General features: G+C 53.8%; 1 protein-coding gene across 1 annotated transcript in view; it reads right to left on the minus strand.

Annotated features, from left to right (window-relative positions):
* The window catches only part of robo2 (roundabout, axon guidance receptor, homolog 2 (Drosophila)), a 122,818-nt gene that overhangs the window by 83,211 nt on the left and 27,107 nt on the right, over positions 1 to 12,500 (minus strand). The window contains exons 6-9 of the mRNA XM_078409756.1: positions 10,755 to 10,876; positions 6,728 to 6,959; positions 3,868 to 3,992; positions 3,178 to 3,349 (exon numbers count right to left, since the gene is read on the minus strand). Coding sequence (XP_078265882.1) covers positions 3,178 to 3,349; positions 3,868 to 3,992; positions 6,728 to 6,959; positions 10,755 to 10,876 — 651 coding nt within the window. The remainder of the gene's footprint in view (positions 1 to 3,177; positions 3,350 to 3,867; positions 3,993 to 6,727; positions 6,960 to 10,754; positions 10,877 to 12,500) is intronic.

Genomic DNA, 12,500 nt, shown 5'->3' on the forward strand with positions numbered 1-12,500 from the left:
AGTGCCATTGCCCCATTGAAATATTGACCAAGAAACTCGTGCAACAAACTACCACTGGCATGTCAGCCCTCAGAATAATCATTTTCATAAGTTGTTGGATCAGAATCATGCCATTCGGCCCATCGAGTCTAGTCCACCATTCAATCACGGCTGATCTATCTCTCCTCCTAGCCCCATTCTCCTGCCTTCTCCCCATAACCCCTGACACCCGCACTGATCAACAATCTATCTATCTCGGCCTTAAAAATATCCACTGACTTGTGGCCTCCACAGCCGTCTGTGGCAAAGAATCCCACAGATTCACCGCCCTCTGACTGAAGAAATTCCCCCTCATCTCCTTCCTAAAGGAACGTCCTTTACCAGAATCGAGGAAGGAGCTGAGGTTCTGGTGGCAATTGGAAGGCAATGTTTCTTGAGAACTATGATCTGGAATGATGTTCTGATGGAGTGGAGGGAGGACCTCATTAGGGGGTTGCCAACTTCCTCACTCCCAAATACGGGACAAGGCGACGTCACCGCCCCGCGCCCCGCGTGACCTCACCAGACAGCGGCCACATGCCCCTGCTCCACCAATGGCGGCCACCCGGGCCGGGAGGCGGGTTGCCACGCAACCTCCGTTAGGCGGCTCCCAGGCCTCCGGACCTACACTGTCCGGGCCTACACTGTCCGGGCCTACACTCTCCGGACCTACACTGTCCGGGCCTACACTGTCCGGGCTACACTGTCCGGGCTTACACTGTCCGGGCCTACGCTGTCCGGGCCTACGCTGTCCGGGCCTACGCTATCCGGGCCTACACTGTCCGGGCCTACACTGTCCGGGCCTACACTGTCCGGGCCTACAGTGTCCGGGCCTACACTGTCCGGAGCTAAAATGTCGGAAACTTAGAGTGTCAGGACCTAAACTTTCGGGGCCTACTGTGTCCGGGCCAAAGATACTAGAGGAGCAAGATAGACCACTCGTCCCTAAAAACCATAGTGTGTCAGGCCATCATTTTAGTTGGCAGAAACTTGCAGAAACATTTAAAAAGAAAAACAACAATTGAATTGATAGATGAGATATATTCTGCATTTTAATGGTATCATCACACACACTGTTCCCCCAAAACACTGATGACACTGTGAGAGGCGGAGCGAACGGCGGGTTTTGCCTACTAAAATGGCGGACGTTACGCTCCTTTGCGTACTACACTTCAGTACGGGCGATTTCGACGGAGTGGTCCATCTTGTTCCTCTAGTATCTTTGGTCTGGCCTACAGTGTCCGGGCCTACAGTATCCGGGCCTACAGTATCTGGGTCTACAGCATGCGCGCCTACACTGTCCGGGCCTACAGTGTTTGGGCCTACACTGTCCGTGCCTACAGCGTCCGTGCCTACAGCATCCGGGTCTACAGCGTCCGGGCCTACAGCATACGGGCCTACATCGTCCAGGCCTACAGCATCCGGGCCTACAGCGTCCGTGCCTACAGCATCCGGGCCTACAGCGTCCGGGCCTACAGCATCCAGGCCTACAGCGTCCGGGCCTACAGCATCCGGGCCTACAGCGTCCGGGCCTACAGCATCCGGGCCTACAGCGTCCGGGCCTACAGCATCCGGGCCTACAGCGTCCGGGCCTACAGCATCCGGGCCTACAGCGTCCGGGCCTACAGCGTCCGGGCCTACAGCGTCCAGGCCTACACTGTCGGGGCCTACAGTGTCTGGGCCTACAGCGTCCGGGCCTACAGTGCGCCCCGGGCCTAATACGGGACAGTTGGCAACCCTAGACCCCATTGCATGTAACCGAGGAGGTAAGGTGCCTGGACAGAGAGGAAGAAGCATTGGCCGCCCAGCTGGGACGTCCCGCACTCCCGCCCCGCCCCGCCCCGCCCCCCCTCACCTGCATAGTTGCTGAGTCCCTTCCTCTTCCTTCCTCCGCCAGTACAGCCAGATGCTGAAGCCCATCAGGATGACCCAGCAGGCCCCGCCGATCCCCGCGATGAACGCCGGCTGCTTGACCACGTCCGTGATCTGCTCCGTGATGCTGTTGTTGCCCCCTGGCCCCGTCACGAAGATGTCGTCCCCACGGCCCCCTGTGGAGGGGAGAAGGTGCAAGACGCAGGTGAGGGGAGGGTGGGGGAGCAGAGGGAGCGAGGAGCGCAGGTACATGGTTCCCTGAAAGTGGTGTCACAGGTAGACTGGGAATGTTGTAGAGCAGAGGGATCTAGGAGCGCAGGTACACAGTTCCCCGAAAGTGGTGTCACAGGTAGAGTGTGCGGTCAGGGAGTGTGTGTGTGGTCAGGGAGTGTGTGTGTGGTCAGGGAGTGTGTGTGTGGTCAGGGAGTGTGTGTGTGGTCAGGGAGTGTGTGGTCAGGAGTGTGTGTGTGGTCAGGGAGCGTGTGGTCAGGGAGTGTGTGTGTGGTCAGGGAGTGTGTGTGTGGTCAGGGAGTGTGTGTGTGGTCAGGGAGTGTGTGTGTGGTCAGGGAGTGTGTGGTCAGGGAGTGTGTGTGTGGTCAGGGAGCGTGTGGTCAGGGAGTGTGTGTGCGGTCAGGAGTGTGTGTGCGGTCAGGGAGTGTGTGTGCGGTCAGGGAGTGTGTGTGCGGTCAGGGAGTGTGTGTGTGGTCAGGGAGCGTGTGGTCAGGGAGTGTGTGTGTGGTCAGGGAGTGTGTGGTCAGGGAGTGTGTGTGTGGTCAGGGAGTGTGTGTGCGGTCAGGGAGTGTGTGTGTGGTCAGGGAGCGTGTGGTCAGGGAGTGTGTGTGTGGTCAGGGAGCGTGTGGTCAGGGAGTGTGTGTGTGGTCAGGGAGTGTGTGGTCAGGGAGTGTGTGGTCAGGGAGTGTGTGTGCGGTCAGGGAGTGTGTGTGTGGTCAGGGAGTGTGTGGTCAGGGAGTGTGTGTGTGGTCAGGGAGTGTGTGGTCAGGGAGTGTGTGGTCAGGGAGTGTGTGTGCAGTCAGGGAGTGTGTGTGTGGTCAGGGAGTGTGTGTGTGGTCAGGGAGTGTGTGGTCAGGGAGTGTGTGTGCGGTCAGGGAGTGTGTGTGTGGTCAGGGAGTGTGTGGTCAGGGAGTGTGTGTGTGGTCAGGGAGTGTGTGGTCAGGGAGTGTGTGTGTGGTCAGGGAGTGTGTGTGCGGTCAGGGAGCGTGTGGTCAGGGAGTGTGTGTGCGGTCAGGGAGTGTGTGGTCAGGGAGTGCGCGGTCAGCCGTGCCTTACCGATGGCTATGGGCTGCGCTTCGCTCTTCACGCCCACGCCGGCGCTGGTGCTGGCCGCCACCTGTACGCGGTACTGGACACCGGGCAGGAGGCCGCCGATCACCAGCGAGCGGACGGCAGCGTCCACTGTCCGGTTGATGTGGAACCTCGTGGCGTTTCCCAGGCACCATATCTGTCAGAGAGCACGGGCGGGGAAAGGCAAAGCACAGAGTTACGCACCAGCCCGTCCGCTCGTCCCCGACACCCAGCAGGACCGCAGACGCTGAAAACCCGAGATCAAAACACACAGAGAGGCACAGTGCTGCAGTAACTCAGCGGGTCGGACAGCATCTGTGGAGAACATGGATAGGTGACGTTTTGGATTTCAACTTCTTCAGTCTGACGAAGAGTCCCAACCCAAAACATTGCCCATTCATAAGTTCGAAGAAGTGTCCCGACTCAAAACGTCACCTATCCATGTTCTCCACAGATGCTGCCTGACCCGCTGAGTTACTCCAGCACTCTGTGAAACGTCACCTATCCATGTTCTCCACAGATGCTGCCTGACCCGCTGAGTTACTCCAGCACTCTGTGAAACGTCACCTATCCATGTTCTCCACAGATGCTGCCTGACAAGGGACAGTCCAGCCTGTCCCACGTCCAGTCCCCCACCCTGCCCCCCCCCCCCCCCGGCCCCAGCGAGCCGCTCACCTTGTACTCCAGCAGGATGCCGTTCTGCTGCTCGCTGGGCGGTGGGTCCCAGGAGACGCTGATGCTGGTGCTATTGTGGTTGCCCACCGTCAACACTGTCACCGACTGGGGAGGGGCACCCGGAGCTGAGGGGGGAGGCAGAGGGTGAGAGAGTGGTAGTGATAGAGACATAATCACAGAGTCACAGAGTCACACAGAGACACAGACACACAGAGAACAGAGACACACAGACACAGACACACAGAGTCACAGAGTCACACAGACACAGACACACAGAGTCACAGAGTCACACAGACACAGAGACACAGAGTCACAGAGTCACACAGACACAGACACACAGAGTCACAGAGTCACACAGAGACACAGAGACACAGAGAACAGAGACACACAGACACAGTCACACAGAGTCACAGAGTCACACAGACACAGACACACAGAGTCACAGAGTCACACAGACACAGAGACACAGAGTCACAGAGACACACAGACACAGACACACAGAGTCACAGAGTCACACAGAGACACAATAGACAATAGACAATAGGTGCAGGAGTAGGCCAATCGGCCCTTCGAGCCAGCACCGCCATTCAATGCAATCATGGCTGATCATTCTCAATCAGTACCCCATTCCTGCCTTCTCCCCATACCCCCTGACTCCGCTATCCTTAAGAGCTCTATCTAGCTCTCTCTTGAATGTATTCAGAGAATTGGCCGCCACTGCCCTCTGAGGCAGTTTAAGAATAAGGGGTCAGGCCATTTAGAACGGAGACGAGGACAAACTTTTTCAGCCAGAGAGTTGTGAATCTGTGGAATTCTCTGCCTCAGAAGGCAGTGGAGGCCAATTCTTGAATGCTTTCAAGAGAGAGCTAGATAGAGCTCTTAAGGATAGCGGAGTCAGGGGGTATGGGGAGAAGGCAGGAACGGGGTACTGATTGAGAATGATCAGCCATGATCACATTGAATGGCGGTGCTGGCTCGAAGGGCCGAATGGCCTCCTCCCGCACCTATTGTCTATTGTCTATTGTCTAAACGCCTGACTGTCAGCTGTACATTCCAACACCCTTGAAAGATCTTCAAGCCTTGAACTCAAGAGGGGTGAAACGATCAGGAAATAAATTTGTTTTGGGCTGTGAGACGAACAATTTTTCATTTTCCACACTGCCGGTTTGAAGAACAAGTCCGAAGTGAACGGTGACAGGTGAATTACTCCAGCGCTCGGCTTCCTTCCCGCGATGCACTGTGGAAATCAAAGTCGCTGCCAATCTCCGGAGCCCGGGAGCAGGCCGGACAATTTGTTATTCCCCACCAAGGCCAATAGACTGGGGATCGAGACACAGCGATGGCAGGGCCTCGATGAAGTGTTCAACGAGTATAATGGACAACTGGAGCCCCGAAGGACGCACCTCCTCCAACCTCATCTTTATGTTTAGAGATACAGCGTGGGAACAGGCCCACCGGTCCACGCACATTAACACCATCCTGCACCTGGGAGAGTGGATACAGTGGATGGGCACAGCGGTAGAGTTGCCGCCTTACAGCGAATGCAGCGCCGGAGACCCGGGTTCCATCCCGACTATGGGCGCCGTCTGTACGGAGTTTGTACGTTCTCCCCCCGTGACCTGCGTGGGTTTTCTCCGAGATCTTCGGTTTCCTCCCACACTCCATCAAGAGGTGCAGATCCAGAGCCAGCAACATTATGGGGGACCCCCTACCACCCCAGCAACGGACTGTTCCAGCCGCTACGGTCAGGCAAACGCCCCCGCTGTCACGCTGTGAAAACGGAGAGGATGAGACGGAGTTTCTTCCCACAGGCCATCAGGCAGTCAGGGGGTACGGTGAGAAGGCAGGAACGGGGTACTGATTGAGAATGATCAGCCATGGTCACATTGAATGGCGGTGCTGGCTCGAAGGGCCGAATGGCCTCCTCCTGCACCTATTGTCTATTGTCTATTGACTGTTAACTATCATATCTCCAGGGACTAAATTTATTTCTGTGTTAATTTTAATTTTTATGCTGTAATTGTGATTTTTTGCACAATCCGCAGGCATTGCTACTTTCATTTCACTGCACGTCGTGTAAGTGTACGTGACAAATAAACGTGACTTGACTTGACTCCAAAGACGTGCAGGTTTTTTTGTAGGTTAATTGGCTTGGTGAATGCGAAAAAAAGCTGTCCCTAGTGTGTGTGGGGTAGTGTTAGTGTGCGGGGATCGCTGGTCGGCGCGGACACGGTGGGCCGAAGGGCCTGTTTCCGCGCTGTATCTCTAAACTAAACTGAAAATAAACTGTGTATATGTTTTTCTACGAGGTTCGATAAGTGTCATAGAGGGAGTACAGAGAAGGTTCACCAGATTGATCCCTGGGATGGCAGGACTTTCATATGAAGAAAGACTGGATGGACTCGGCTTGTACCTGCTGGAATTTAGAAGATTGAGGGGGGATCTTATAGAAACGTACAAAATTCTTAAGGGGTTGGACAGGCTAGATGCAGGAAGATTGTTCCCGATGTTGGGGAAGTCCAGAACAAGGGGTCACAGTTTAAGGATAAGGGGGAAGTCTTTTAGGACCGAGATGAGAACGTTTTTTTTCACACAGAGAGTGGCGAATCTGTGGAATTCTCTGCCACAGAAGGTAGTTGAGGCCAGTTCATTGGCTATATTTAAGAGGGAGTTAGATGTGGCCCTTGTGGCTAAAGGGATCAGGGGGTATGGAGAGAAGGCAGGTACAGGATACTGAGTTGGATGATCAGCCATGATCATATTGAATGGCGGTGCGTACAGGCTCGAAGGGCCGAGTGGCCTACTCCTGCACCTATGTTTCTATGTTTCTATGTACTGTCTCCTAGCGTGGACCACTCACCTTCTTCGCTGGTGCGCGCGGTCTTCGACTCGCTGTCGATCCCCTGGAACTCGTTGAAGTACGGGCGGACCTTCATCTCGTAGCTGACGCCCTTCTTCAGGCTGGAGAGGACGGTGCTGCGCTCGCTCGCCACTTTGACCTCCAGCGGCTGCCAGGACGACGGGGAGGGCAGGCCCGAGATCTGGCGGAACAGCACCCGGTAGCCCTGGATAAACTGCGACTGGCGCTCCACCTGCAGGGAACCAAGACCATGGTCAGCCGCGTGCTTCTATGCCAATCCCTCATGACCTTCTGGCCAGCCACGTGCTTCCACTCCAATCCCTCATGACCTGACTGTCTGACCAGCCAGATAGTTCTACTACCCCTTGTGACCTTATCGAAGGGATCACAAAATGCTGATACCTTTTGACTGACTCAGTGAGACAGGCCACATCTCAGGAGAGAAGGAATGGGTGACGTTTCAATAGACAATAGGTGCGGGAGGAGGCCATTCGGCCCTTCGAGCCAGCACCGCCATTCAATGTGATCATGGCTGATCATTCTCAATCAGTACCCCGTTCCTGCCTTCTCCCCATACCCCCTGACTCCGCTATCCTTAAGAGCTCTATCTAGCTCTCTCTTGAATGCATTCAGAGAATTGGCCTCCACTGCCTTCTGAGGCAGAGAATTCCACAGATTCACAACTCTCTGGCTGAAAAAGTTTTTCCTCATCTCAGTTCTAAATGGCCTACCCCTTATTCTTAAACTGTGGCCCTGTTTCGAGTCGAGACCCTTCTTCAGACTGATGACCTCATGGTCAGCCTGGTAGTTCTACTTTTTTAGTTTGGTATAGTTTAGTTTAGAGATACAGTGCGGAAACAGGCCCTTCGGCCCACCGGGTCCGCGCCGCCCAGCGATCCCCGCACACTAACACTATCCTACACCCACCAGGGGACAATTTTTACATTTACCAAGCCAATTAACCTACATACCTGCACGTCTTTGGAGTGTGGGAGGAAACCGAAGATCTTGGGGAAAACCCACGCAGGTCACGGGGAGAACGTACAAACTCCGTACAGACGGCGCCCGTAGTCGGGATCGAACCTGAGTCTCCGGCGCTGCATTCGCTGTAAGGCAGCAACTCTACCGCTGCGCCACCGTGCCAAACACAACAGCCAAACTCCTATCCCTTATGGTCAGGCAGATAGCTCCTCACCCACTCTGACTTGCACAGATCCTCATGGACACACTCTGGACTCAATGGAGGCATTTCAGAGTAGATGCAACCTCTGTGAACCTATGCCCACCAACACGTCCCTGCTGTTTTACGAGGATGTTGCCAGGACTAGAGGGTGTGAGCTACAGGGAGAGGTTGAGTAGGTTGGGTCTCTATTCCTTGGAGCGCAGGAGGATGAGGGGAGATCTAAAAGAGGTGCGCAAAATAGATCGGGTAGATGCACAGTCTTTTGCCCAGAGTAGGGGAATCGAGGACCAGAGGACACAGGTTCAAAGTGAAGGGAAAAAATTTAATAGGAATCCGAGGGGTAGCTTTTTCACACAAAGGGTGGAGGGGTTATGGAACGAGCTGCCAGAGGAGGTAGTTGAGGCAGGGCCTATCTCAAAGTTTAAGAAACATTTAGATAGGTACATGGGTAGGACAGGTTTGGAGAGATATGGACCAAATGCCGGTGTGGGCAAGTTGGGCCGAAGGGCCTGTTTCCACACTGTATCACTCTGTGACTCTATGAAGGCCCTGTTTCCACACTGTATCACTCTGTGACTCTATGAAGGGCCTGTTTCCACACTGTATCACTCTGTGACTCTATGAAGGGCCCTGTTTCCACACTGTATCACTCTGTGACTCTATGAAGGGCCTGTTTCCACACTGTATCACTCTGTGACTCTATGAAGGGCCCTGTTTCCACACTGTATCACTCTTCGACTCTAATAATTCAATAACTAAATGTTGGTTCCCATGTAAGGCGGTCAAATCTCTGAATCATCAACCCGGGACACTGGACTGATTCCAAGCAATCTGAAAGACTATTAGACCCTAACGACATTGATGACAGTCACGGTGGCGCAGCGGTAGAGTTGCCGCCTTACAGCGAATGCTGCGCCGGAGACCCGGGTTCCATCCTGACTGCGGGCGCTGTCTGTGCGGAGTTTGTACGTTCTCCCCGTGACCTGCGTGGGTTTTCTCGGAGATCTTCGGTTTCCTCCCGCACTCCAAAGACGTGCAGGTTTGTTAGGTTAATTGGCTTGGTAGAAATGTTAAAAAAAATCGTCCGTACACTGTGTGTGTGTGTGTAGGATAGTGTTAGTGTGCGGGGATCGCTGGGCGGCGCGGACCCGGTGGGCCGAAAGGGCCTGTTTCCACGCTGTGTCTCTAAACTAAACTGAACTGAACTATTATGGCTCAATATGGACAGCGGTCTTGTTAAAAAGCACTGAGTTTATACACAGATGTGTTCACCACTAAAATAAGGGGATTATAATAAACTTTTGTACGTTACTGGTTGGCCCAGAGTGTTTGGTTCTAGACTGTCCACTGAGGATGGGAAAGATTTGGAGTAATCTTCAAAGGAGAATTAGATAAATACTTTCAAGGGAAATATTTACAGTGGCACGAAGCGACAAGATGGAGTGGGACTAATTGGATAATTCTTTCAAGGAGCTTCTCGATGGGCTCCTACTGTGTCATGAGACCTTTACAGCCCAGTCATAGAAACATAGAAACAGAGAAAATAGGTGCAGGAGGAGGCCATTCGGCCCTTCGAGACAGCACCGCCATTCAATGTGATCATGGCTGATCATCCACACAATCAGTACCCCGTTCCTGCCTTCTCCCCATACCCCCTGACTCCGTTAGCCCCAGAGCTAAATCTAACTCTCTCTTGAAAACATCCAGTGAATCGGCCTCCACTGCCTTCTGTGGCAGAGAATTCCACAGATTCACAACTCTCTGGGTGAAAACGTTTTTTCTCATCTCAGTCGTAAAATGGCCTCCCCTTTATTCTTAAACTGTGTGTGGCCCCTGGTTCTGGACTCCCCCAACATCGAGAACATGTTTCCTGCCTCTAACTTGTCCAACCCCTTAATAATCTTATACGTTTCAATAACATCCCGTCTCATCCTTCTAAATTCCAGTGGATACAAGCCCAGCCGATCCATTCTTTCATTAAACTCCAGCCAACAGTTCCTGTCCAAACTGCAGCTGTTTTCATTTAGGGATGACATGACCTCATTTTAACCTGAATTAGTGGATAGGGAGTTCCGTCGGAAGCATAAACAGTGGCGAAGGAGGTCACTTGGTCCACAGCTAAGGGTTGCCAACTTCCTCACTCCCAAATAAGGGACAAAGGGTGACGTCACCGCCCCGCGCCCCACGTGACCTCACCCAGCCAGCGGCCACGTGCTCCCGCTCCATCAATGGCGGCCGCCCGGGCCGGAAGGCAGGTTGCTATGCAACCTCCGTTAGGCAGCGCCCGGGCCTCCGGGCCTACACTGTCCGGGCCCACAGTGTCCGGGTCCACAGGTTTTTCTTGAATGCATTCAGAGAATTGGCCTCCACTGCCTTCTGAGGCAGAGAATTCCACAGATTCACAACTCTCTGGGTGAAAAAGTTTTTCCTCATCTCCGTTCTAAATGGCCTACCCCTTATTCTTAAACTGTGGCCCCTTGTTCTGGACTCCCCCAACATTGGGAACATGTTTCCTGCCTCTGAAGTGTCCAACCCCTTAATAATCTTATACGTTTCGATAAGATCCCCTCTCATCCTTCTAAATTCCAGTGTATACAAGCCTAGTCGCTCCAGTCTTTCAACATACGACAGTCCCGCCATTGTGGGAATTAACCTAGTAAACCTACGCTGCACGCCCTCAATAGCAAGGATATCCTTCCTCAAATTAGGAGACCAAAACTGCACACAGCACACACATTGAATGGCGGTGCTGGCTCAAAGGGCCGAATGGCCTCCTCCTGCACCCATTGTCTATTGTCCATTGTCCATTGTAGAGTGGAGGCAACGAGACAAGCTTGCACTCACCGTCCAGGTGATTTGGATGCTGGATGGGGTGAGGACCAGCGGGTTGTGTAGCCGCACGAGGACATCTCCAAGCTCGCGTTGCACCTGCCTGTGGTCCACGCCTTGGGCTGGGGGGCTGATATCTGAGAGGGGCAGCAAGAGGCAACAGAAGATGTTAACAAAGTATAAAAAGTGCAAGACACTCCGTGCATCTGCAGAGAGAGGAACAAAGTTTACATTTCACGTCTCCGATCTCCCATCAGAATTGTTCACAAGGACACAGTGGCGCGGCGGTAGAGTTGCTGCCTCACAGCGAATGCAGCGCCGGAGACCCGGGTTCCACCCCGACTACGGGCGCTGTCTGTACGGAGTTTGCACGTTCTCCCCGTGACCTGCGTGGGTTTTCTCCGAGATCTCCAGTTTCCACAGCCTGTTTCCACACTGTATCACTCTACGACTCTAATAATTAAATTCCTCATTTAATTAAGAAAATTACTGTAATTGAAATCAATTAATTACTTATCCAGCAGCTGTGTAAGTGTTGAATGATGAGGGGGTATTAGCTGGAAAGGAAAGTCAAAGTCACAGAGTGATACAGTGTGGAAACAGGCCCTTCATAGAGTCACAGAGTGACACAGTGTGGAAACAGGCCCTTCATAGAGTCACAGAGTGACACAGTGTGGAAACAGGCCCTTCGGCCCAACGCCTTTGGGCGGTCACGGTGGCGCAGCGGTAGAGTTGCCGCCTTACTGCGAATGCAGCGCCGGAGACCCAGGTTCCATCCCGACTACGGGCGCCGTCTGCACGGAGTTTGTACGTTTTCCCCGTGACCTGCGTGGGTTTTTTCCGGGCGCTCCGGTTTCCTCCCACACTCCAAAGACGCGCAGGTTTGTAGGTTAATTGGCTTCGGTAAACCTTAAAACTGTCCCCAGTGTGTGTGTAGGATAGTGTTAGTGTGCGGGGATCGCTGGTCGGAGCGGGCCCGGTGGGCCGAAGGGCCTGTTTCCGCGCTGTATCTCTGAACTAACTTGCCCACAGCGGCCAACATGTCCCAGCTGCACTAGCCCCACCTGCCCGCGTTTGGCCTGTATGCGTCTAAAGCCGTCCTACCCATGAACCTGTCTACGTGTCTCTTGGACAGTCTCAAATGGGAGGTTGGGCAGACTTGGATTGTTTTCCCCGGAATGCCAGTGGTTGAGGGGAGACTTGTTAGAGGTAGGTGAAACTATGAGGGGCACAGATAGGGTAGACAGTCAGAACCTTTTTCACCCAAAGTAGAAATGTCAAGGACTAGAGAGTATAGTTTTAAGGTGAAAGGGGCAAATTTTAAAGGAGACTAGGCCAAGTGGACCCGTTGGGCCCAAACCTCTCCTGCATTGGTACAGCACCCTCTCCTCCCCCCATCCCCCTCCCCTCCCTCCCTTCCCCTCCCCCCCTCCCTCCCCCTCCCCCTCCCCTCCCCCTCCCCTCCTCCTCTGCCCCTCCCTCCTCACCCCCTCGCCCTTCCCCTCCCCTCTCCCCCCCTCGCCCTTCCCCTCCCTCCCCCTGAAAGTGGCGGCACAGATAAACAGGGAGTGTTGTGGACCAGAGGGATCTAGGAGCACAGGTACATAGTTCTATATAACCATATAACAACTACAGCACGGAAACAGGCCCGTTCGGCCCTACCAGTCCACGCCGACCACTTTCTCTGACCTAGTCTCATCTATCTGCTCCCAGACCATAACCCTCCAATCCCCTCCTATCCATATACCTATCCAATTTACT

This window comes from Rhinoraja longicauda, chromosome 12 (genome assembly GCF_053455715.1).
Source record: "Rhinoraja longicauda isolate Sanriku21f chromosome 12, sRhiLon1.1, whole genome shotgun sequence".
NCBI classification, from domain to species: Eukaryota; Metazoa; Chordata; class Chondrichthyes; order Rajiformes; family Arhynchobatidae; genus Rhinoraja; species Rhinoraja longicauda.